The following is a 22,043-nucleotide window of genomic DNA, read 5'->3' as shown; positions in this document are numbered from 1 at the left end:
GTATTTCTGATTCGGTTTTAAAGGACTTCAATTCAAGAACAGGCGTGTGGTTATTAATTGTTTCACACAAGCTGTAGTTTAATGAACGCGTCGTTAATGAGTTGCCATTTTGCAGTAATCTAAGAATTAGTTCATGAGCTCTAGTGAAAGAATTCTAGTAACCTTCAAACACAAACCCTCAGTCAGCTCCTGCCGTCTCCCCCTCACACACCTCTCACACCGTTAGTGCGCAGCACCCAGGACAGGCGGCCATTACACATCATGGAGAGCCAGCCAGAGCCATCCAGCATCAGAGGGACACACGAGAAGTGAAAGAAGCTCAGGCTGTGACAGCTCATTTATACTTGTTTGGTACGTAACCATAGAAACGCCTGGAGGTCAAAGCCAAGGTCAAGAGCTGATGGGAAGGAAGTGGCAGCCATGGGTGTGAAGACGTGCTGAAACAGAAAAGTGTGAAAAGAAAGAAGAGAGCAGGCAGGCAAACAATTTGACTCTTCGGTGCTACGTCTCGATGACATAACCTGCCCTGACAAGCATGAAGATATCCATCTAAACATCCATTATCAGACGAATGTCATACAGCTTGTTCATCTCATCTTCTATTTCAGGTGCCAGACACTATCCCAGTGCATCGGGTAAAGGCAGGAGCCCAACATGGACGACACCAACCAATCAACACGGCGGGGTTACCTGGGATCAAGCCCCTAAGCACAACCAAATTTGTAAAATTATCTATGCATTTTATAGTGCCTTTTATATCCATCCATCTGCTAATCATATAGTGTCTTTCATATCTATCTTATGGTGCCATGGTATCACCCACCCATCTACTAATTATATAGTGCCTTTTGTATCTATCTTATAGTGAAATGCCACCACCCATCCATCTACTAATTATATAGTGCCTTTCATATCTATCTTATGGAGCCATGCCATCATGTATCCATCTACTAATTATATAGTGCCTTTCATATCTATCTATCTTATGGAGCCATGCCATCACCCGATCATCTAATTATATAGTGCCTTTCATATCTATCCTATGGAGCTATGCCACCGCCAATCTACCTACTAATTATATAGTGTCTTTTATATCTATCTTATGGTGACATGCCATCATGTATCCATCTACTACTTATATAGTGCCTTTCATATCTATCTATTATGTTTTGTTAATTTTACTGTAATATCAACAACCATAAGCAGAGTGGAGCAGGCTGTTTGGCTGATTGAGTGCCACCTTTGTCCCAGGGTCTTTTTCTCAAGTTCTCAGTCTCATTGGCAGCTGACTTAACGAAGCTTCTCCTGCAGCACACAGGTTTACTGCTTCATTTCAAGGTCCCGGGTTTGTGTGGGGTAGAGAATTTCTGAGCAGATGCATCAAAAGTAAAACTTCTGGAAGTGAAGTGTCTTTCACAACTTCTGATCGTCTTCTACCCCTTAAATCTGCACCTACGCCCTGTCACTTAGTGAACGGCTGCATACTTGAACGGCGGGATTATCGACATTCACTTGTGACTAACAACGTCAAGCCAAAGTGGGTCACGTAAGCTCAGGTTTAAAACCGACAACAGCAGGCACATGGCTGAAACAAATGGCAATGCTTCCAAGCATTTTCTCCTGCAAATCTGGAAGCAAGAGTGCTAGTACTGAAAATGTGAACCTAACAGCCTGTGAGACCACCAAATTAGCCAGGCTGGCTAAACGAGCCCCGTGAGTGTCCAGCGAGTCCACATCGACTCGGCACTCTGGCCAAGCGTACAGGAGCTGTGTCCTCCTCGAGTCTCAGCTGGGTATCTGAATACCCGGAGACCTGAAGGGGGTGGAGCTTTCTCTTAGCGGTGGGGCGGAGTCAGTCTTTCTGCTTGGACACCTTTTCTTAGCTGCAGAGGAGGAAGGAAGCAATAATGTCAGCGTCAGTGCCCCCTCTCATTCTGGGATGGAACTGCTTACCTCACCAGACCCAGGTGGGCGGTCCACAGACGCACATGCGTGACACGGCACAGGAGACAAGTTCACTCTGCTGTGTGTACTTGATGGCTAATTGACATGGCGTGGCTGTGCAATGTCGGGATTTTAATAGTCCAGGTCACCGCTACGGCGCGTCTGCTGTGTTGGCTCACTGGCACCCTATTTAAGAAGTTCAGCTTCTTTTTAAAAGACCTCGTAGAAGAAATACGTATTTGCTTTTAATAAAACCAGATTTACAGAACATTCAAAAATATTTGCATTTTAACATCAAGACACAGAAGACAAACTGAGGCCTAAACTGGATAAGGTTTATTTAGTTAACATCACACACATCAGTGGCACAGACAGGAAACGTTATTATCAGAATCATTTGCATCAGTTTATGGGGAACTGTGAATTATCACAAAAATGAACTTTTGTAATATGATAAAATAAAACATGACATCACTCAACTCGATCCAACTCATGGCTACAGGGCATTCAATAAATGAAATGTGAGCGGCTTTTATTTCTGCTGACGGCTGTAAATCCTTCATGTCTCGTAAGTATTAAGATTTTAGAGCAGATTCACAAGTACCTATTTGAAAGGCAGCGTGGCCCCCTAGTGGAGTGAATGGATACTGCGTCAGAGTGTGGCACACCTATAGACCGTGGGAGAGACTCAATAAATAACAAATACTTCCAATGATGCTGCACCCAAATTTCTACAATTAGTTATACAATTAAAATACAGTACTAATATTTAATAACGGGCTCCCCTCAATCGTTTTTCATAGGCAGTGTCGCCCCCTAATGGGATGGATGGATATTGCGGCAGAGGGTGGCGGAGTTATTTAATGGCACCCCTGTCATGTATGAGGTGGTTTGGATAGACGTATTCACGTGTCCGATGCCTTATATGCCTCTCTAAAACAAAAGATTACCTGCGACTATTTTTATTGACTAGGGGACTTTGCCCCCTCCTTGCTTTGCTTGCCAAACCCGGGCCTCTTCGCGGTTCTGTCGCTCACGTATGGGGACGCGGTTGCACAATTTAAAAGATTGTTATTTTCATGGGAATTGTTACATATGCATAATACAATTAACTGTTTTACATTACAGCGAGTAATTAACCAGAGTAAAAAATAGTAAAATGTAATAAGTTGAATGTAAATTATGTTTCATGTTGCGTTGAGTTATTTGTTGCGTAATACAATTTTGTTCTGTTTGGATTTGAAGTTAATACTTTTTAAACTTACACTTTTACTGTTAAACTTCAGTAAAAACAATTTTTTGAATGAACTTTTCGTCAATATCATATCGAATTTTGATTCCGTGTTTGGACTTTCATTGTGACAACGTGAGTGAATTTCGTTTCTTTCTCTCTAATAAATAAACAAACGTTTTCGATTGTTTGACCCTGTGATTTGTTAATTGTCTTTACAAAAGCTATCCTAACGGGAAACTGTAAACGTTTTAATATAAATCGCATATCAAGAACTCCTTTGTTGTCCAATGTTATCCCTGAAGATGGACTACATTACTTTTCTTGGATACGTCCTTCTTTCTACACTAATTCATGTGGTGGAAGACCTGACGGTGTTAACGGTTGTCGATATTCTTCGTGATATTGTAAGTTGATGTTTTCATCTTCCGCACCATCACCACCGACTGCTTCAGCAGAGTCTATTGATACGCATTTAACCAATCTGCCGTGTAACCGATGGACAAATTTCACGACTTCATTGTTTCTCAATGCTAGGATTGCCTGTGTACTCATTTTTTCTGTCGATAACCCTTCGTGATGAAATTCGTCGATAAGATCTAGACATAATACGTCTTCTTTAATTGGGAACTTAAAGTGAGGAAAACGTTAAAATTTATCAGAGCTGAGAGCGCAGGCACTGAGTGAGTCTGACAAAAGCATTCACACCAATGAGCGGTGCGAGGGCACTGGGCGTGGTTTGAGAGGAGGGCGGGACTTGAAATCTCATGGCCAAAGTCTTGTCTCACGGGACTTGAAATTATCTCTTCGAAAAAGTCTCGTCTCAGGATTTCCTTTTATAATAGAGAGATATGTATTTCATTTTTTTTATGTCATCACCATGATGGCTCACAGTTTATCCATTTATATTCTGATCCTTCTGTTATCATTACAATGATGTAGCAGGACAGGGTCCACTGGCCAAATTGGATACAAGGCAGAAAGCAACCTTGGGGTGGCGCTAGATCACCATCAGGTCTGCTTACACTCCTGCGGAGTCCCACTAACCTCAGCTGTTCCGACTGGATTCTCCATTTAAATGTTTACATCTAATAAAAGGTAAAGCGTCACTTCCGGTTACCAGAAATAGATCAAAGTTGATAGAAATCTACGTTTTGTACCAAATACTGTACTTGTATGGAAAATTTGGTTGACCCAAGTGATGGCGTACTCAAGTTATCATATTCACACACAGATATCATTCCATCCAACCCATTATTTCCTAATTATATGGTCACAGGGGTCTGCTGGAGCCAATCCCAGCCAACACAGTGCACAAGGCAGGAGATAAACCCCGGGCAGGCCGCCAGCCCACCGCAGGGCACACACACCCACATACCAAGCACACACTTGGGCCAATTTAGGATCACCAATCCACCTAACCTGCATGTCTTTGGACTGTGGGAGGAAACCCACACAGACGCAGGGAGGACCCGGGAAGTGAACCTGGGTCTCCTAACTGTGAGGCAGCTGCGCTACCCACTGCACCACCCCAAACACAGATATAATTCCAAAAATTGTATTTTCGGACTCAGCAAGGTCTAAAACGGTGAGATGCATTAAAATCTTGAGGTCGACTTTTTGGACAGATACAATACTTTCCCTGTACAAGAAAGTAAAAAAGGGGGTTAACTAGGATGACCAGTTTGTCAAAGTCTCAAACTGGGACCCAACATTTTAATGAAGCAATCAACTGGTCTTATGGGTGGCTTGGGAGCCCACAACAAACTCAGATTTTTCGGCCTGTTAAAGATGGGAAGTGTTGCTATCTTTCAGTTATTAAACTGGATGTATTGCCCCCCGTATTTTCTGTCTGGTCAGCATAATGTTAATGAGTGACTGATTGATTGTTTGGTTGGCTGACAGGAGTATTGATTGTCTGGTTAGTTCATTTATTGGCTGGCTGGTTAATTGGACGTTTCATTGGTTTTGTGGTTAATTGATTGATTAATTGGATGGCTGATCTACTGAGTGATTAATTAAATGAACATTCGATTGCTTTGTCGTTTGACTGGTGGGTTAATTAATGGGTGGGTTGACGGTCTGGATGGTTAGTTGATTGGTTGGCTGGATGATTCATTGGTTATCTGGTTAATTGATTGGCTGATTAACTGATCAGCTGCCGTATTGAATGAATAATTAACTTATCGATTGCTTTGATGCTCAGGCTGGATGACTGGTGGATGGGGGGCTGGGTTGATTGATTAATTGATCGATTGACTGATTGTTAGATTCGCGTCGGCCTTATTCTTCAACGGTCTTCACGGGTACATTAAAAGTTGACTGGAGGTGGATGGCAGTCGCTGAAATGCGTAAAAATTCAAAACAAAGGAAGCCAATCATAATAACTTTTTTTTTTTTGCTTCAGAAGGTCACATTTTGCACTCATTAATTCAAAATCCAGAGTCTACCGCTCTCAAGTTTAACGCTTCTCTATTTTCACGTAGAAATTGCTCATCATTGGTGAATATCTGGAGCGTTGGCTGCGAGGTCGGCGGCTGACGTCTTTATTTCCAGGTTCATCGCACTCGTTTGCTCTTTTCCCATATTACAGGCTGTGGCTAATGGTGTCAGCGGTGCGATAATGGGATCCTCCCAAAATGTCTTCTCAAACATCAGCAGGCTGGTACTCCTCAGAATCGGCCGGAATTCCCGGCACATGCAGACATACAGCAGGGGGTTCATGCAGCTGTTCAGGAAAGTGAGGCTGGTGGAGATGGGAATTCCCAGGGAGAGCAAGTGATGAAGGTCGGGGCTGTGGTCACCATGGACTTTTAATTCTAAGAGCTGGAAGATATGGAAGGGAGTCCAACATAAGAAAAATGTTATGATGACGGCCACCGTCACCCTAAATAGTTTATTATATCGGATTTTGCTGTATTTCCAGAGGATGATGCTGTAACAAGTAATGATGACCATAAAGGGGATGAGGAAGCCAAAGATGAAGCGCGTGATGGTCAGAGCCTGGTGCTGCCCGCTCGTTACTTTGTTAAAGCACTTTGTTGAATTTCCCTCAGTTTCTATTTCCCGGAAATAAAAATAAGGAGCACTCATAATCCCAGCCACAAGCCACAGAAGCAGGCAGGCCTTCCAGATTTTCGTGACATTGCGGTGATTGTGCGCCCAAACGGCAGCCAGAACAGACAGGCAGCGGTCAAAGCTGATGGCAGTTAGCAGGAAGACGCTGCTGTACAAATTCAGGACCATGATGGTGCTGTTGAGTTTGCACCAGAATCTGCCAAAGGGCCAGTGAAAAACCAGTGCCGTGTAGACGATGCTGAAAGGGAGGAACAAAGTGAAGACGAAGTCGGCGATGGCCAGGTTGAGGAACCACACCGTGTTGCTCGTCTTCTTCATCCTGAAGCCGGTGACCCAGATGATGAGGCCATTGCCAAGTGAGCCCAACACGAAAGTGAGGCTGTAAAGAACAATGGAGATGATATTTAAGGAGTCTAAGTTGATGTCCTCTTCTATGTCACCATCGGGCACCTCTGTGGTCAAACCACCGGGCTCTGCAACAGTCGAATTGTAAGAGTCCACCATGACAATCGGGCTGTCTTTAAAAAAAACAAAAAAAGGAATCAATCGGGGTGGGCAGGCGGTCAGACGTCAGCAGCAAATAACAAAAAGTACGGAGTTGGAGAAACGGTTCACGTGTACCTTCAGCTCAGAGGCCTCCTGGTGTCCTTGGGGTTTCTCTTCGGGGAGTGTAGGTTAAGAAATTAGGCCTGTGGATGTGAGGGGGTCCGGCACCCAAATATGAGATTAGGAAGGGTCAACTTAGTGGATAGATCACTGGAACAAACACTCAGGCCTGGGCACAGGGCGCAGCGGGCAGGGTTGGCATCCATTGACGCCCTTCATTAACGACTATTAGGCTTAGGTTTACCCGACAGGCCAATGAAAATTTGAAGAAGCGGGCCGGAAACCCGACCCACCGCCATGTTCTGTCCGTCTTGTAACAGGATTGCACAGAGAAGACTTTCTCATGTTTTAGTTTGCATTTTGTTTTTCTTTCAGTAATCTTTTCGGGGTCACTTTGGTGCCACAAACCTTCTCGCTCTCTCATTGAACAGCAGCACTTTAGTTTTTGTGGCACTTTGCACCAAATCCTCGTCGTCGTCGTCTCCTCACCGGCCCTACTCCATCTTGGCTCGTGAATTACGAGATGCCTCAAAAAGTGGCTGATGCCCATTAGCTGTGGGCACGGGGGCATTACATACACTCTACTCTTACAGCATCAGTTATTTAGGATTTTCTATTTGTCGTTAATTTTGACCACTTGGAAGACGTCTGCTTACACTTTGACCTTAAAGGGTCTTGTTCTGTTGATCAAAAAATCCAAAGTCAATTCATTGGGAGGAACTGCCAAGGTGGTGAAGACTCAAAGGCCCTGCGTTAATCCGTCACCACTTTTCCCTGCACATTTTAAAGGATATATTTGTTTTATTCAGTTTAAGTATAAAAATGAAAGTTTTTGCTTGAAATGTAAACTGTTACTACCCCCAACACCAACGGCCACTTCTGGTGCCCACCCTGAGCGAGGAGTTTACATTTTAAATTCCCGGTTTTACAGGACACCTCAAACCAGTTCAGTCTGGCTCAGGGGGCTGACCTCAGTCTATGGGGTGCCAGTTCATTGTAATGCCTGCTCTCTCTCTCACACACACACACACACACACACACAACTGTTATTTTGATTGAATTAAAGTTTCCACATTGAAAGTAGGCTGCAATATAAAAAATAATTTTCGTTTCCTTAATTTAATTACAGAAAACATCTTTAGTTCTGCGGTGGGCTGGCACCCTGCCCGGAGTTTGTTTCCTGCCTTGTGCCATGTGTTGGCTGGGATTGGCTCCAGCAGACCCTCGTGGCCCTGTACCCTGTAGTTAGGATATAGCAGGTTGGATAATGATGGATGGAAACATCTTTACTTAGCAAACCAAAAAAATGACTGGCAGACCCCGCAGGGCACCGAGGAGCCGCCATACTGCAATTTTCTCAGTTGAGGTCATGAAGAATCAAACCCATCAAGATTAGCAAGCATCACTCACTCCAAGCCCCACTTAGATATGTGGATGAAAACTTTGGAACTGTCAAAATTTCCCTAATTTGCAGCTGGACTGTGCCATTCTGATGATGGCGTGGTGCCCCCAAGAGGAATTTGTAGTAAAGGTTGAAATGTTGAGCTGCCATTACTGGGATCGCTTGACTTGGTTTCGGTTTAGCAGTTCACCTTTGTGTTTGTGTTCTTATTTGTTTAAGTTACGGCTGAGGCTTTAATTTATTTTCTGTCTGACTGCAGGTTCCATCCAATCATTTAGTGTTTGGGGTCCATTCTCTATATTTAATTATGTACTGAGGGTTCTTTACAGGATCACAAGGGGGGCTCAGCCATGAGCAGTGGATTGTGACCATTAGAGCTCGACTGTGGATGCAAGCTTCGTAAATAAGCAGGGTGCCTGGGCTCAGCTTTAGAGATGGGGTGAGGGGCTCAAAATAGACATGTGGACCCCCGACCCTCCCACCAGTTGAAGTGGTTCAGGCATCTGATTGGGACGCCTCCATGAGGCAGAGTGTCAGGCATGTCTGACTCAGGGGAGACCCAGGACATGATGAAGAGATGATATCTCTCTGCTGGCATGGGGCACCTTCTGGTATCGACCAGAAGAGTTGGAGGAGGCGACAGGGAAAAGGGACATCTGAGCTCAGACCGCTGCCTCCACAACCCAGTTAAGCATCAGAAAATGGACAAGATGGATGAATAGAGAAGAGAACAGCAATTTCCAAGATGCTAAGGGTCAAAAGAGCTCATCTTAGCAGCAAAGGCAGGAGACAGTAAAGTCCATCACAATGCCCACTCTGACACCCCCCCTGGCATGGAGCTAACCTGGTGTCACCAATCAGCCTAATCTGTAAGTTTGGACACAATGTAGGGAATACACCATCCCATTACTGGGCCTGCTCACTCAACGGGGACAGCTTAGTGTCAGCAGTCAACCTCAGGTGACCATCTCTGGGCATGTGGACACATCATTCTGCTGGGTGTGAGGCACAAAACAGGCCTGCAGAGGGTGCCAGTCCATTGAAATGCCCACTCATGCACACATTGAAGAAAAAAAAGTCACCATGCAAAGGGAGAGCATGCAAACTTCACCCCTGCAAATCAAACATAAGATAAAGAGAAGGAAAACTTCAGAAAGAAATAAAAAGGCATGAGCCGAAACCACAGAGGCAGCCTCACTAGGCAAGACAGAAATGAGTCATCACTCCATCCAGCAGCTGACAGACACACTTAGGGGGCTAATCTAACATCACCACTCAGCATCAGCAGTCCATCTTTGGGGATGAATGTTTTCTGAATCCACTGTGTCAATTTATTTATACAGCATACACAAGCTGTCCTACCCATTTAAGACAGCTGAAATGTAAAATTCAACGCTCTGCTTTTTCCATTCCAACAGATGGTGCATCACAATTTTTTTTTTTAGAAAAAATGCATTGCATTTGTCATTTCGATCATTGTATTTGTCATTACAACAAATGGCATATTACACACGTTTGGAGAAATAAAAAGCATTACATTTGTCATTCCAACAGATGGTGCATCACAAATGTTTGTAGACATAAAATGCACCACATTTTCCATTTCAATTGATGATGCATCACAAACGTTTGTAGTAATAATGTGCACAGCATTTATCATTCCAACAGGTGGCAAATCACAAACGTTTTTAAAAATAAAATGCATTGCACTTTGTCATTCCAACAGGTGGCACATCACAAACACTTTCAGAAATAAAATGCATTACATTTGTCATTCCTCAAAGGCAATACATATGTCTGTTATATGGCATTTGGTATGGGATTCGTAAATGCTGTGTTAATGTCTGTCGTGTGCCATCTGTTGGAATGACGAATGTAATGCATTTTATTACCAAAAATGCTTTTGATGCGCCAGCTGTTGGAATGACACAGCAACCTGACCGATACACAGACATTTATCCCTTTATTAAGGTGGATAGTGTCATGCATGAGTGTCAGTGGGTCGACTTGTGGGCTTCTGCTGAGGTATGCAGTACCACCCTGAAGTGAGAGGGGGCACTGTTTCTATATACACAACTCCAGAAAGATGCCCAGTGAGGGCAACTGACTCTGCCCCCTTCTGGGGCAGGTTCTATAAAGCTGGGCATCCCCAGAAGGTGGCGTCTCACTTTGAGGTGACCCAGCCTCACAGATGGAACTCCACAAGACCCACTGAATGGAGTAACAACATTACTGGACGGGGGCTCCTGCCTACATTTTCAGTTTTGTTGCACCATCACGCATTTGTTTTGTTTTTTTGTTGAAAGAATGAAATGGGACAAAGCTGGTTGTGACCCAGCATCTCATCTTTGAACTCAGGTTTTACTCCCATTTGACTGCAACATATATAGATATATACAGCATATACCTGCAAGCATGTCTTGTATGTGACTGTATATGCCTCTTGTACAGGATGTTGTATACTTCTGGCGTCTTCCTTAATTTTGTGTTAACGTGGCTGTTCTGAGGAGACCAGCGAGTATGACTGTCATCGTACTGCGTGACCTGATCCTTATTTGTGCTGGATGGCTGGTGTCATGGTTGTTGTCTTGTTGAATTAGATCATCTGCTATCACAGGAAAGAATATTTTTACAACTAACACAGGAAGCGTCTCTTCTACAGAAAAAGCAAGAGTTGTCACCGACGCAGGCAGCAGAAGCAGAATGAGAGATTTTCAGAGACGAGAGTGCCGGGTGCATCAGGGTGGTGCTGCAGAAAGAAGACATGTTGAGGAGCAGAGGTGTCTGCAAGAAGCTCAGTAGGGGGGTTTTGTGGCCCTCACATGTTCAAATGCCAACATATCCCCCACCCCGGGTTATGGATGGCTGCCAACTGCTGGGCCTCAAGGCCTTTGGTGGCCTTCTCATTTCATTAGACGGATCAATGACTGGAGATAATGCACATGGATTCATCCATCGATTTGTTCTGAGGACCTGCTTAAGAAAGTAGTCTGGGAGCCTCAGCAGGCACGACGACCCCGGAGGGCACACTCAGTCCCACCTGGCCAGCTTCGAGTCACCCATCAGTCTTAAACTGTCTGCGGTTGTTTGCTGATCCCACAAAACCAACTTTACCATTTCAGAGCATCAGAGCTGACCCCAATAGTGCCAAGTGTGAGGTAGGCACAAACTCTGGATGGAATGGTAGACCCTCCATGTACACAAGGGGCAATCCAGGGTCACCCATTCATCCTAACCCGCATGTCTTGGAAATATAAGAGAAAACACACACGGCCACAGGCAGAGCCCAGCAAATGAGTCCAAGTCCATGAAGCTGTGAGGCAGCAGCAATAACCATTGTGCCAGCGTGCCACCCGATATTTACTGATCTCCTCCTTAATAGGGCACGGTTTGTTGTGTTAGCAAGTGTCAACCACCACTTAGCCTGCTGTCAAATATGTGGCATCAAAGAACATGTCTGGCCGGCTGTATTTAGCAGTCAAATACAAAATGTGGTTTTTTCAAAGCTCAGTGCCCATGTGGGGTCGAAAACTACAGAAAAATAAAGCCATGTGTGTAAGCAACTGAAGTAAATTAGTAAGAAGGAGGCAAACAAATGAAAGTGACAATTCTCTTTTAATGCTGCGTGTTGCTTTGTGATGGCTCTCCATTGTCCTCTCTCTCATTATTATGTAACGCCATGGCATCAACCAGCTCACCTAGGGGGCTCGATAGGGGCCCCCATACAGTCCTGAGATAGTCCTGGAGTCTGCCATACAATGCCTTTCATGAGTGGTCTGTCGGCATACAATTCAGTTATAAGTGTCTACCATAGATATAGCGCCTTTCATTCAATCTGCGGTGTAAGGTGCAGTTGTATGTATCTGATTATATATATTAATCTATCTGTTGATCATATACCCTTGTAAAGGAGTCTTTATATAGTGCCTTTCACATCTATCTATAATACAGAGCCTTTCATATTTGCCTCTCTGTCCTGTAGAGTGCCTTGTCTGTTTGTATATGTAATCCCAAAGGCATAAAGCTGAATGGACTTGGTATGCAAATCCTCTCCAAATTTTGCACAGATTTCCTTTTGTACAGGAGAACAACATAAGCTACATTGTTATCTTTAAATATTCAGTTGTTGTCCTCACTCACAATACAATTCATATCTGTCTCTGTGTCTATCTAGTATATAGTGCCTTTCATATCTTTTTATCTAGTATATGATGTCTTTCCTATCTACTTATAAATCTATCTTATAAATCTGCATCCAATACAACATCATTTTCCTGCACTCTGTATACATGACCACAAGCCACCTTCATAAAAGGTTGAGTGTCTAGGTGTCTGTGTAGCTGTGTGTCCATCTGGTTGCTAATGTCTCTGTCATTCCAACAGATGGTGCATCACAGACATTGCCATCCATTTATCCATCCATTTTCTAACCCGCTGAATCCGAACACAGGATCACGGGGGTCTGCTGGAGCCAATCCCAGCCAACACAGGGCACAAGGCAGGAACCAGTCCTGGGCAGGGTGCCAACCCACCGCAGGACACACACAAGCACACCCACACACGCCAATCCACCTAACCTGCATGTCTTTGGACTGTGGAAGGAAACCGGAGCGCCCAGAGAGAATAAGCAAACTCCTCGCAGGGAAGACCTGGGAAGCAAACCCGGGTCTCCTAACTGCGAGGCAGCAGCGCTACCACTGCGCCACCGTGCCGCCCTCACAGACATCTGTTGTAATAAAATGCATTACATTAGTCATTTCAACAGATGGTGCATCACAGACATGTGTATTAATAAAAATAATTTTAATCATCTCAAAAGATAGATAGCATGAACTTTAGTACTGCATTTACAAATCCAATAACAAATAGCATATGACAGAAACATGCACTGCATTGGTCTTTCCAACAGATGGTGTATTGGACTGGTATCACTTTAAGCGAGGCCCATTAAATCAACAAGCTGATTTGGAAGGCAGGCACAGAAAGGGGACAACCTTCTTTGGACCGACTGGAGGTAGCAGAGGCTCAACTCAAAACCGAGGGCCATTTTGACCGATGCTGCATTTCCCGTCTCTGACACACCAACATCGAGGACCTTCTGGCAGCAGATGTGTGTCAAGAAACTTCTGGGACTCCTTTATACCTGTGACAATACGCCAGTATAGCACCTCACTGGGCCTTCGCTCTTATCGTTAGCCATCATTCTTGTGGTTATTTGTGGTTGGGGCAGGGAGTGCTCTTGTGTTTTGTTTTAGTAGGAGACAAATAAAGATCTTCCTATCAATCTGTCTATTATATAGCGCCTTTCACATCATCTCTCTCTCTGTCTGTATATTATATAGCGCCTTTCACATCATCTCTCTCTCTGTCTATATATTATATAGCGCCTTTCACATCATCTCTCTCTCTGTCTATATATTATATAGCGCCTTTCACATCATCTCTCTCTCTCTGTCTATATATTATATAGCGCCTTTCACATCATCTCTCTCTGTCTATATATTATATAGCGCCTTTCACATCATCTCTCTCTCTGTCTAAATATTATATAGCGCCTTTCACATCATCTCTGTCTCTCTCTTTAGCTGCATGCTATCTATTATATGGCACCTCTCTACCTGCTTATCCATGTTAGGCAGATGGGTAACAAATGGGCACTTTGTGTATGTGCTGTCATTTTGAGTATTTCTGCAATCGGGTGTCGTAGCTCACTATGCCATTTATTTGGATTTAATTGCATTGTGTGCTGCCTAAACATCAGTACGTTTTGTCTTTGATTATGATGATTTGCTTGCATGTTATCCTTCGTTTACACGGCACAATCTGCCGAGCTCTTTTTCCCCATTTATAATGACTTCCTGTTCAACAGACGCCCAGTTTGCTGTGGTGATAAGCGCTCAGGTTTACCTAAAGCTGTATAAATAATAGCACACAATAACCTAGTAACAGGATATCAGATCCCAACGTTATCTTAATGCTCGTGGTTTCATGATATCCGGATTTTGTTTTCTCTGTCTTTTCCAATTTTAGCCAACAGAAATCACAGAAGAGAACCACAGTACAGCCAAAAGAGGAAAACTCCATCTGTTTCTGTTTCAGACATTTTGTGAATTAGCAGAGCTGACCCAGCCAGTGGGTGTCTTCAGCTTGTCTCAGGGACCCCTGCAGCTGTGGTTTTTCTTCCAGTTTCTCAATCAGTCAGTCGTTTTCCTTCTCGCATTGCTTGATTTAGCAAGCCTTTTTTTTTTTCTTTTTTTTTTATTTCTTTACTCTTCACAAGCTCACTCCTTTTCCTGACAGCTAATAAAGTGCTGCCTGACAGAGCCGGTGCTGTACAAATGATTTTCTGGTATGGACAGTTTGATTGTAATCTCTGGCCTCCCCTTTTATTTTTCTTTTTTTTTCATTCTGTCTTAGTACATAAAACACGAAACATCAGACAGACAAGCTTCTCTTGTGTTTGTGAGGCCCAAACACTCGCACTCCTTACTCCTCATCGCTGCATTCTTTGCATTGTAATGCTAGCCGAGTTCTCATTGGTTGTCAGCGCTCAGGCACATAGAGAGTCCGCCCCTTTTGTTCAAGTGAGTGACAGCCTGGCTGGGGATGTCAGACTACACAACTGCTCATGAAAGGCGGCGCACCGGGACTAAAAAAATGGGATCAGCGGCTCAAATCCAGGTGTGCAAAACTCGTAGAGACTCCCCGAGAAGACGCAAAGCTGGAACTGCTGCCCAAACACGCTGAACAAAAAGTCCGAGTACTTCTGTGAATGAGAGACTTCACTTTTTGATGTTTAATAAATTTGCTAACCCTTCTGAAAACTTGTTTGCACTTTGGCATTATGAGTTAAGTGTATTTAAATGGGCAAACATGACAAATTTATCCATAGAACATGAAATCTACAATTACAATTAAACTACAGTAAATGGTGCAGGGCTGAACTGCAGGGCTCTGAATACTTTATGAATTCATGGCAGAGACAGATAGTACAGGTAATTAGCTAATAGGAAAAGCACGGTAAGAGACTACATGCAAAAGGCACTTTAACATTTTAGATGTATATGAAAGGCAGTATATGCAAAAGAAACAAAAGATGTAAAGGCTTTATACACATAGATAGATAGATAGATAGAGATAGGAAAGGCACTATATAATTAATAGAGAGATGGATAGAAAAGGGCAGCACGGTGGCACAGTGGGTAGCGCTGCTGCCTCGCAGACCTGGGTTCACTTCCCAGGTCCTTCCTGCGTGGACTTTGCATGTTCTCCCCGTGTCTGCGTGGGTTTCCTCCCACAGTCCAAAGACATGCAGGTGAGGTGGATTGGCGATCCTAAATTGTCCCTGGTATGTGCTTAGTGTGTGTGTGTGCCCTGCGGTGGGCTGGTGCCCTACCCGGGGTTTCTTTCCTGCCTTACGCCCTGTGTTGGCTGGGATTGGCTCCAGCAGACCCCTGTGACCCTGTGTTAGGATATAGCGGGTTGGATAATGGATGGATGGATAGAAAAGGCACTTTAACATTTTAGATGTATATGAAAGGCATTATGTTCAAAAGAAACAGATGTAAAGGCTCTATACACAAAAACAGATAGATAGGAAAGGCACTATATAATTAATTTTACTTTAACAGTACAGAAAGCTTTACATTTCAAGTCTCCTTCGCCTACACCATTAACTTAATATATAATGCATTATTTATAGACATATTTATTAAAAATCATCCCCAAACAGCCATACTATTGCCCATTATTTTATATAGTGCCTTTAAAGTCATTGATATGTTGTTTTCTACAGCTGCATCTCAGGCAAATAAGTGGCTTCCTTATGATAAAATGGGCAGCCTTAGAATTAAAAGTCCAGACTCTTAACCCCTAAGCCCCCCAAACCCCCAGCCCACTTAGTTTATTAAGACTGTTGTTTCTGTTTGTTGAATTTGAAATGCGTCTCAACTGATTTTTTTCCACAGCTGTGTGACTGTCACCATCAGCGTTATTATAAGAATGGCTGCCTTACCTTATGTCTTCAGAGGAGTTCTTCTTGATGGCGGGTCTTTTAATTTCATACCCAGCAAGCTGAGATTTCTTTTTTTTCTTTTCTCCAAACCCTTGTATTTCAAACTTCAGTTGACGATTTAGGCAAAGCCAAACGAAAGTTAAAATTCTGAAGGAGAGGAGGAAGCTCACAGTTTAAAAGGCAGACTGTGCTGTAACAGCTTTAAATGACAAGATCGGCATGTGAGACGTGTGCCGGTGCCCACTGAACTGACAAGCTGGCAGCGACTGCTGCCCCCAAAGAAGGTGCCTCGCTGTGGATGATGAGGCGCCTCCGCTGTGCAGGCTGTCGAAGTCAAACTTCCTCAAAGCTGCGCTTTTCTAGAACTCGTCAGTGCGTCTGGAGCGCAGACGTGGTGCTGCCCGACTTGACTGCGGTGATTTTTATTTATGACAGAGCGGCCAAAGGCTTTTGCGGCTGTGCCATGGCAGACTTTCATGAGTAGGACATCTTTGCTCATTGAAAGCGTCACTTCAGCCTGTAGAATTGCTGGGAGTCTGTAAATGAACTGCTGCTCAGTTGTTCTGGTGGAGTGGCGCTCCGTGGGCTGATGTGGGCACACTTCCTTGCCTCAGGGAGATCCCAGCAGGTCTGCAGGCATTTAAACCTCCATTGATTCATTGATGGCTGAAAGATAACAAGGCAGCAGGGTCCAGCTCTCGGCCGAGTGCCAGTTCATCACAGGACACACGCCAACACACTGAACAGGATCATCTCCAGACAGACTGAGGAGACCCCACACTATGCGACTGTTCAATTCCACCCTAGGGGTAAACGTTAATATTATACAAAATTATTGTCTGTTATACTTTCATAGTTATCACTCTTTAATTTAATATTGTTCTTTATCAGTATGCTGCTGCTGGAGTATGTGAATTTCCCCTTGGGATTAATAAAGTATCTATCTAATTTAAAGTTAACCATCATACTATTTTAGAGGTGGGACAAAAATCAGATTGGCATCCCTTAGACATGATACAGCCTTGCCCTCTCACCCACAGCACTCTGTCCTTCAGGCCACTTTCAAATCAGCTTAATGGAGTTCAGGGTTATGGAAGGCCAGGCAAAAGGCAGCGACCCACTCCGGACAGGTTGGCGCTCTGTCACAGAGCACAAAAACACACTCGCCCAGCCTGGACCAGTTTTGAGTTGGCAGTTAGCCTAACCTGCACGGCTTTAAGATGTGGGAACAAAACTGGCGTATGAGGCGTTAAACTCAAATGGACACGAGGAGAACATCCAAACCCCACACAGATAGATAACGACCAGGATTACACTATGGAGCATGGAGGTCCCTGCACCAACCACTATGCCAATCTCAAAAGCTTTTGAAAGTTTTTTTTTATTCTACTTGATGAAAATGTCAAGTGCCATAGGTTTCTAATCCCTAGTGTGGGCACGGTTGAGTCTCCTCACTGCCAGGGCATCTCAGGACATTGATTCTTTACAGCTACCAAGCCAATGTATCCTCATGTTTGTTGTAAGAACTTAAAAAAAAAAAAGAAAAGGTTTTATTATTGTGACTGCTAGGTGGCCTGGGCACACCATTGAAGATGGCAAGGTAGCATAGTGGGTGGTGCTATTGCATCACACCTTCTCTAACGGCCTAATCTGTGTGGAGTTTGAATGTTCTCTCCATGTCTCCACTTAACATCCAAACCCTAAAGACATCTGGTTTAGATGTTTGTGAACTCAGGGGGTCAGGTACAGCGTGCCTTCAGAACGCAGTCAGACACACTTTCCCTCGTCCAACCCCACTCCATAGTGCAGGAGGACAAATCGAAAACAGGATTTTAGGAATTATCCCAATGGCACACATATTTGGACTCTTTGCTCTAACCTCTGAAAGATGGTTTGGAGATGGATCCAGCTATAGACCTAAACAGTTCAGCGATTCAGGAGCTCCACTGGACAGCCAATTGGATTGCAGGTTTTTGTCACCTGGTTTACTTGACTTGAGTCGGATAAACTCCCCCCCAAATCATATTTCCCCTTGGGATTAATAAAGTATCTATCTATCTATCTATCTATCTATAACTGTAGTGTCAGCAGGCGACCACCCCCTTAATGAAGTGGAGCTCTGGAGGTCTGCAGCTGGAGTCTTCAGGAGATGTGGCTCAGTAGCATCCCATACTATTGATCATCTTTGAGATGTTTCTATCTTTCTATCTATTACACAGTTCCTTTCATATTTATCTATTATATAGTACCTTTCAGATCTACTATCTATTATATTGCCCATTTCAGATCTATTATATAGTGCCTTTCAGATTTATCTATCTATTACACAGTTCCTTTCATATCTATTATCTATTGTTATCTATTATATTGCCTTTCAGATCTATCTATTATATAGTGCCTTTCAGAAATTTTCATGGTCCACCTGACTGGACTGATTAGGAAAGGCACAGGGCTGGCTGTAGAAGGTCCACCTTTGAGCAAAATCCAAGCCATGAGGTTGAAAGAACTGCCAGCAGAGCTCAAAGACAGGATTATGTCGGGGTGCAGATGTGAGGAGAGCTACAGAGAGCACAGTGGCCTCCATAACTCTTAAATGGTAGAATTCTGGAACAACCCCAACTTTTCCTAGAGCTGACCACCTGGTCGAACTAAGCAACCATGGTAGAAGAACCTTGGTAGGACAGATGATCAAGATTGAGATGATTGCCCTGGCTGAGCTCCAGAGATCATGTATGGAGATGGGAGAACCTTCCAGAAGGACAACCATCACTCCACTAATCTGGGCTTTATGGCAGAGCATCCAGACAGAAACCTCTCCTCGGGGAACGATACATGGAAGCTCGCTTGGAAAAAGGCACTTAAAGGACTCCTAGAAAGTGAGAAATGAGATTCTCGGGTCTGATGAAACCAAGATAAGCTTCATGTCTGGAGGAAACCAGGCAGTGCTCATCGTCTGTGCAATACTATTTAAATGGTGAAGCATGGCGATGGCAGGTTCAGCGAGCGACTCTCAGACTAGATGGGGATGAGGGAGAGCTGACTGGAGCAAAGTGCAGAGATCTCCATAATGAAAAATCTGCTCAAGGTGCAGTGGACCTCCAAATGGGCTGAAGGTTCACCCTGCAACAGGACAAAGCAAAGTTAGGGACCATTCTGTGAGAATATCTTTGAGTGGCCTATCCAGAACTCATACTTGAGCCCCAACAATCGTCTCTGAACAAAGCTGTCCAACTGATGGTCTCCTTGAGAGGTGTTCTGAAAACCCCCAAATCCAGCTGTGTGAAGCCCTTCATGTCAAACCGGAGAAGACTTCAACTAAGTGCTGAGCAAAGGCCCTGAACACTAGTGACAATGGGATATTTCAATGTTCTATTTTTAATAAATGTGCATTTATTAAAATAAAATTCCTAAAATCTCGGGATATTGAGTGTCAAGTGGTGTGATGTGAATTTAGATAATTTTAGCACAAGCCTGTGACATGAAATGTGCAATAAGTGAAGGGGACCGAATGCTCTCTGAATCCCACTGCATGTTTCTGGAGATCCTCGTGGGGTCCTCTGCTCTCTCTCTCACCTGCTCAGCTCTGCCCCTGGTGATGCCACCTCCACATGGCATCAGATCTCACTTCAGACACTTTTCCTGTGCAGCTTTGAGCTGGCGAAACAAGCAGCCCACCTGCTTCTGAAGTCCCGACTTCCTGTGTTCTTGAGAGGTGTTTGAAGACCCTCACGTTGTGTGAATTACGGTGAAACTGCTAATATCTTTGACTGCTTCTGGTAACTAAGGAAAAGGTTGTGTTGTTCTGTTTGGTTTAGAGCTCTTCATGGGTGATGATCGAGTTTCTAATCTTCTTGTACCTAAGATGACCCCAAGACAACTGGTGTTTACTCAATTATGTGGACTTCTTTTGGATAAAAGCATCTGCTAAGCATATAAACGGCAATGTAAATGGACTTTGCATGTTCTCCATGGGTCTCCCCAAGTGGTCCAGTTTGTCATACCGGTTAGGCTCAAACATGGAGAACAGTGAAACAAATGTACCTTCTATCACCGATGACTCTGAAATGGAAAACTCAGGAAGCTGTTAAAAAAATCATCTCACCACGTGTGACAAATGCAAATGAGGAGGGTGACAGCACCATGAGAGGTGCAGCTCACTGTGTAGGACAGACTGCCATTACCCACGTTGCTCTGCTTCGTCACACAAGCCCTTTGTTGTATCAGACCCTGACCTGACTCCATACAGCAAGACCCCTCAACTAGGCAGTGACCATAACCAAGGCTGTAGTGACGATCTGTTTTACTCTGAAGGGCGACCTGGGGCTGCACTGGAAAAGCAGAAGACTTGTCGAAGTCCAATGCTGACAAGAGTGCTATTAGTTGAAACCTGCTAAGGAATAGCAAAGTGCACGGACAAGAGCGAAACCGCACTAAAAATGCCACACGCTCACCCCGGCTAGAGATCACCAAATGCTCAGCAGATGAAAACGTAACTAGCAGGAGAGGGCACAGTGTGTGTAAAATCTCAAAGAGAAAACTGCAGTACCAGAACATGAAGAAGGGGAAGGAGATCTGAGCAAAAACAGAAAAACATGCCGAAGATCCTTCCATCTGTGCTGGTCAAAGTCAATCAGGAAAGGAACAAAGCATCTCCTATGCCAAACTAGAAGTACACCTACTTTGATTAGTAGTTACAACTTTGGACAAGGACAGCTAAAGTATGATGGGATTGTTAGAACATTAGAACACTCTAGATGAGAACAGGCCATTCAGCCCAACAAAGCTCACCAGTTCTGTCCACTTATTTCTTCCAAAAAAACATCAAGTCAAGTTCTGAAGGTCCCTAAAGTCCTCCTGTCTACCACACTACTTGGTCGCTTATTCCAAGTGTCTGTGGTTCTGTGTGTGAAGAAAAATGTCCTAATGTCTGTGTGGAATTTACCCTTCACAAGTTTCCAGCTGTGTCCCCGTGTTCTTGATGAACTCATTTTAAAGTCACCGTCTCACTCCACTGCACTAATTCCCTTCATAATGTTAAACACTTTAAATCAAGTCTGCTCTTAATCTCCTGTAAAGGCTCAGCTCTTTTATTATTTCCTCAAAATTCATCCCCGGGAGCCCTGAATCGGCCTTGTTGCTCTTCTCTGGACCTTTTCTTGCGCTGTTATGTCCGTTTTGTAGCCTGGAGACCAAAACTGCACACAGGACTCCAGATGAGGCCTCACCAGTGTGTTATAAAGCTGGAGCAGAACCTCCTGTGACTTGTACTCCACACATCAAGGCGCTATATAACCTGACATTCTGTTAACCTTCTTAATGGCTTCTGAACACTGTCGAGAAGTCAATAGCTTAGAATTCACTATAACTCCTAAATCCTTCTCATAAGGTGTACTCTCGATTTTCTGACCTCCCATTGTGTATTCAAACTTCACATTTTTACTTCCTATGTGTCATTCTTTACATTAACTGACATTAAATTTCATCATCCACCAGTCTGCCCAAGCATGTCTGCTGTCCAAGTCCTTCTGTAATGTAATGTACCCCAGTAACTGAAGAGTAATAACCTTTCCGAAGGATGAGTGTTTAGCGGTTATACATTTCTCTCCCTGAACCCTGTAGGAAGTTCAGGGCAGTAGCTCACTGTGTGTTGGAGGGTAAACCAGTGCCACCTAACTGGGGGAAAATGAATAAAAGGCACTGCAGACTTTATGACAAGCTAAAGAAGTTGACCAACATGAGTTGAAAGATCTCAATTCATAAGTCGTGTG

At 43.9% G+C, this 22,043-nt stretch overlaps 1 protein-coding gene across 2 annotated transcripts in view; it reads right to left on the bottom strand.

The window, feature by feature from the left end:
• LOC120540084 (C3a anaphylatoxin chemotactic receptor-like) overlaps positions 1-16,897 on the bottom strand; it is a 30,039-nt gene extending 13,142 nt beyond the window's left edge. Inside the window, exons 1-2 of one of the 2 annotated variants that reach the window (XM_039770565.1) lie at positions 16,276-16,897; positions 4,751-6,771 (exon numbers count right to left, since the gene is read on the bottom strand). In XM_039770565.1, the coding sequence (XP_039626499.1) occupies positions 5,672-6,757 (1,086 nt within the window). In that variant the 5' untranslated portion in view covers positions 6,758-6,771; positions 16,276-16,897 and the 3' untranslated portion in view covers positions 4,751-5,671. Of the gene's footprint in view, positions 1-4,750; positions 6,772-16,275 lie in introns of those variants that run through there. The other variant, XM_039770566.1, reaches the window with a different exon arrangement.
• Positions 16,898-22,043: the final 5,146 nt, after the last annotated feature.

Source organism: Polypterus senegalus, chromosome 12 (genome assembly GCF_016835505.1).
Source record: "Polypterus senegalus isolate Bchr_013 chromosome 12, ASM1683550v1, whole genome shotgun sequence".
NCBI lineage: Eukaryota > Metazoa > Chordata > Cladistia > Polypteriformes > Polypteridae > Polypterus > Polypterus senegalus.
The sequence above is the reverse complement of the archived record's forward strand: the minus strand, read 5'-3'. Positions and strand labels throughout refer to the sequence as shown.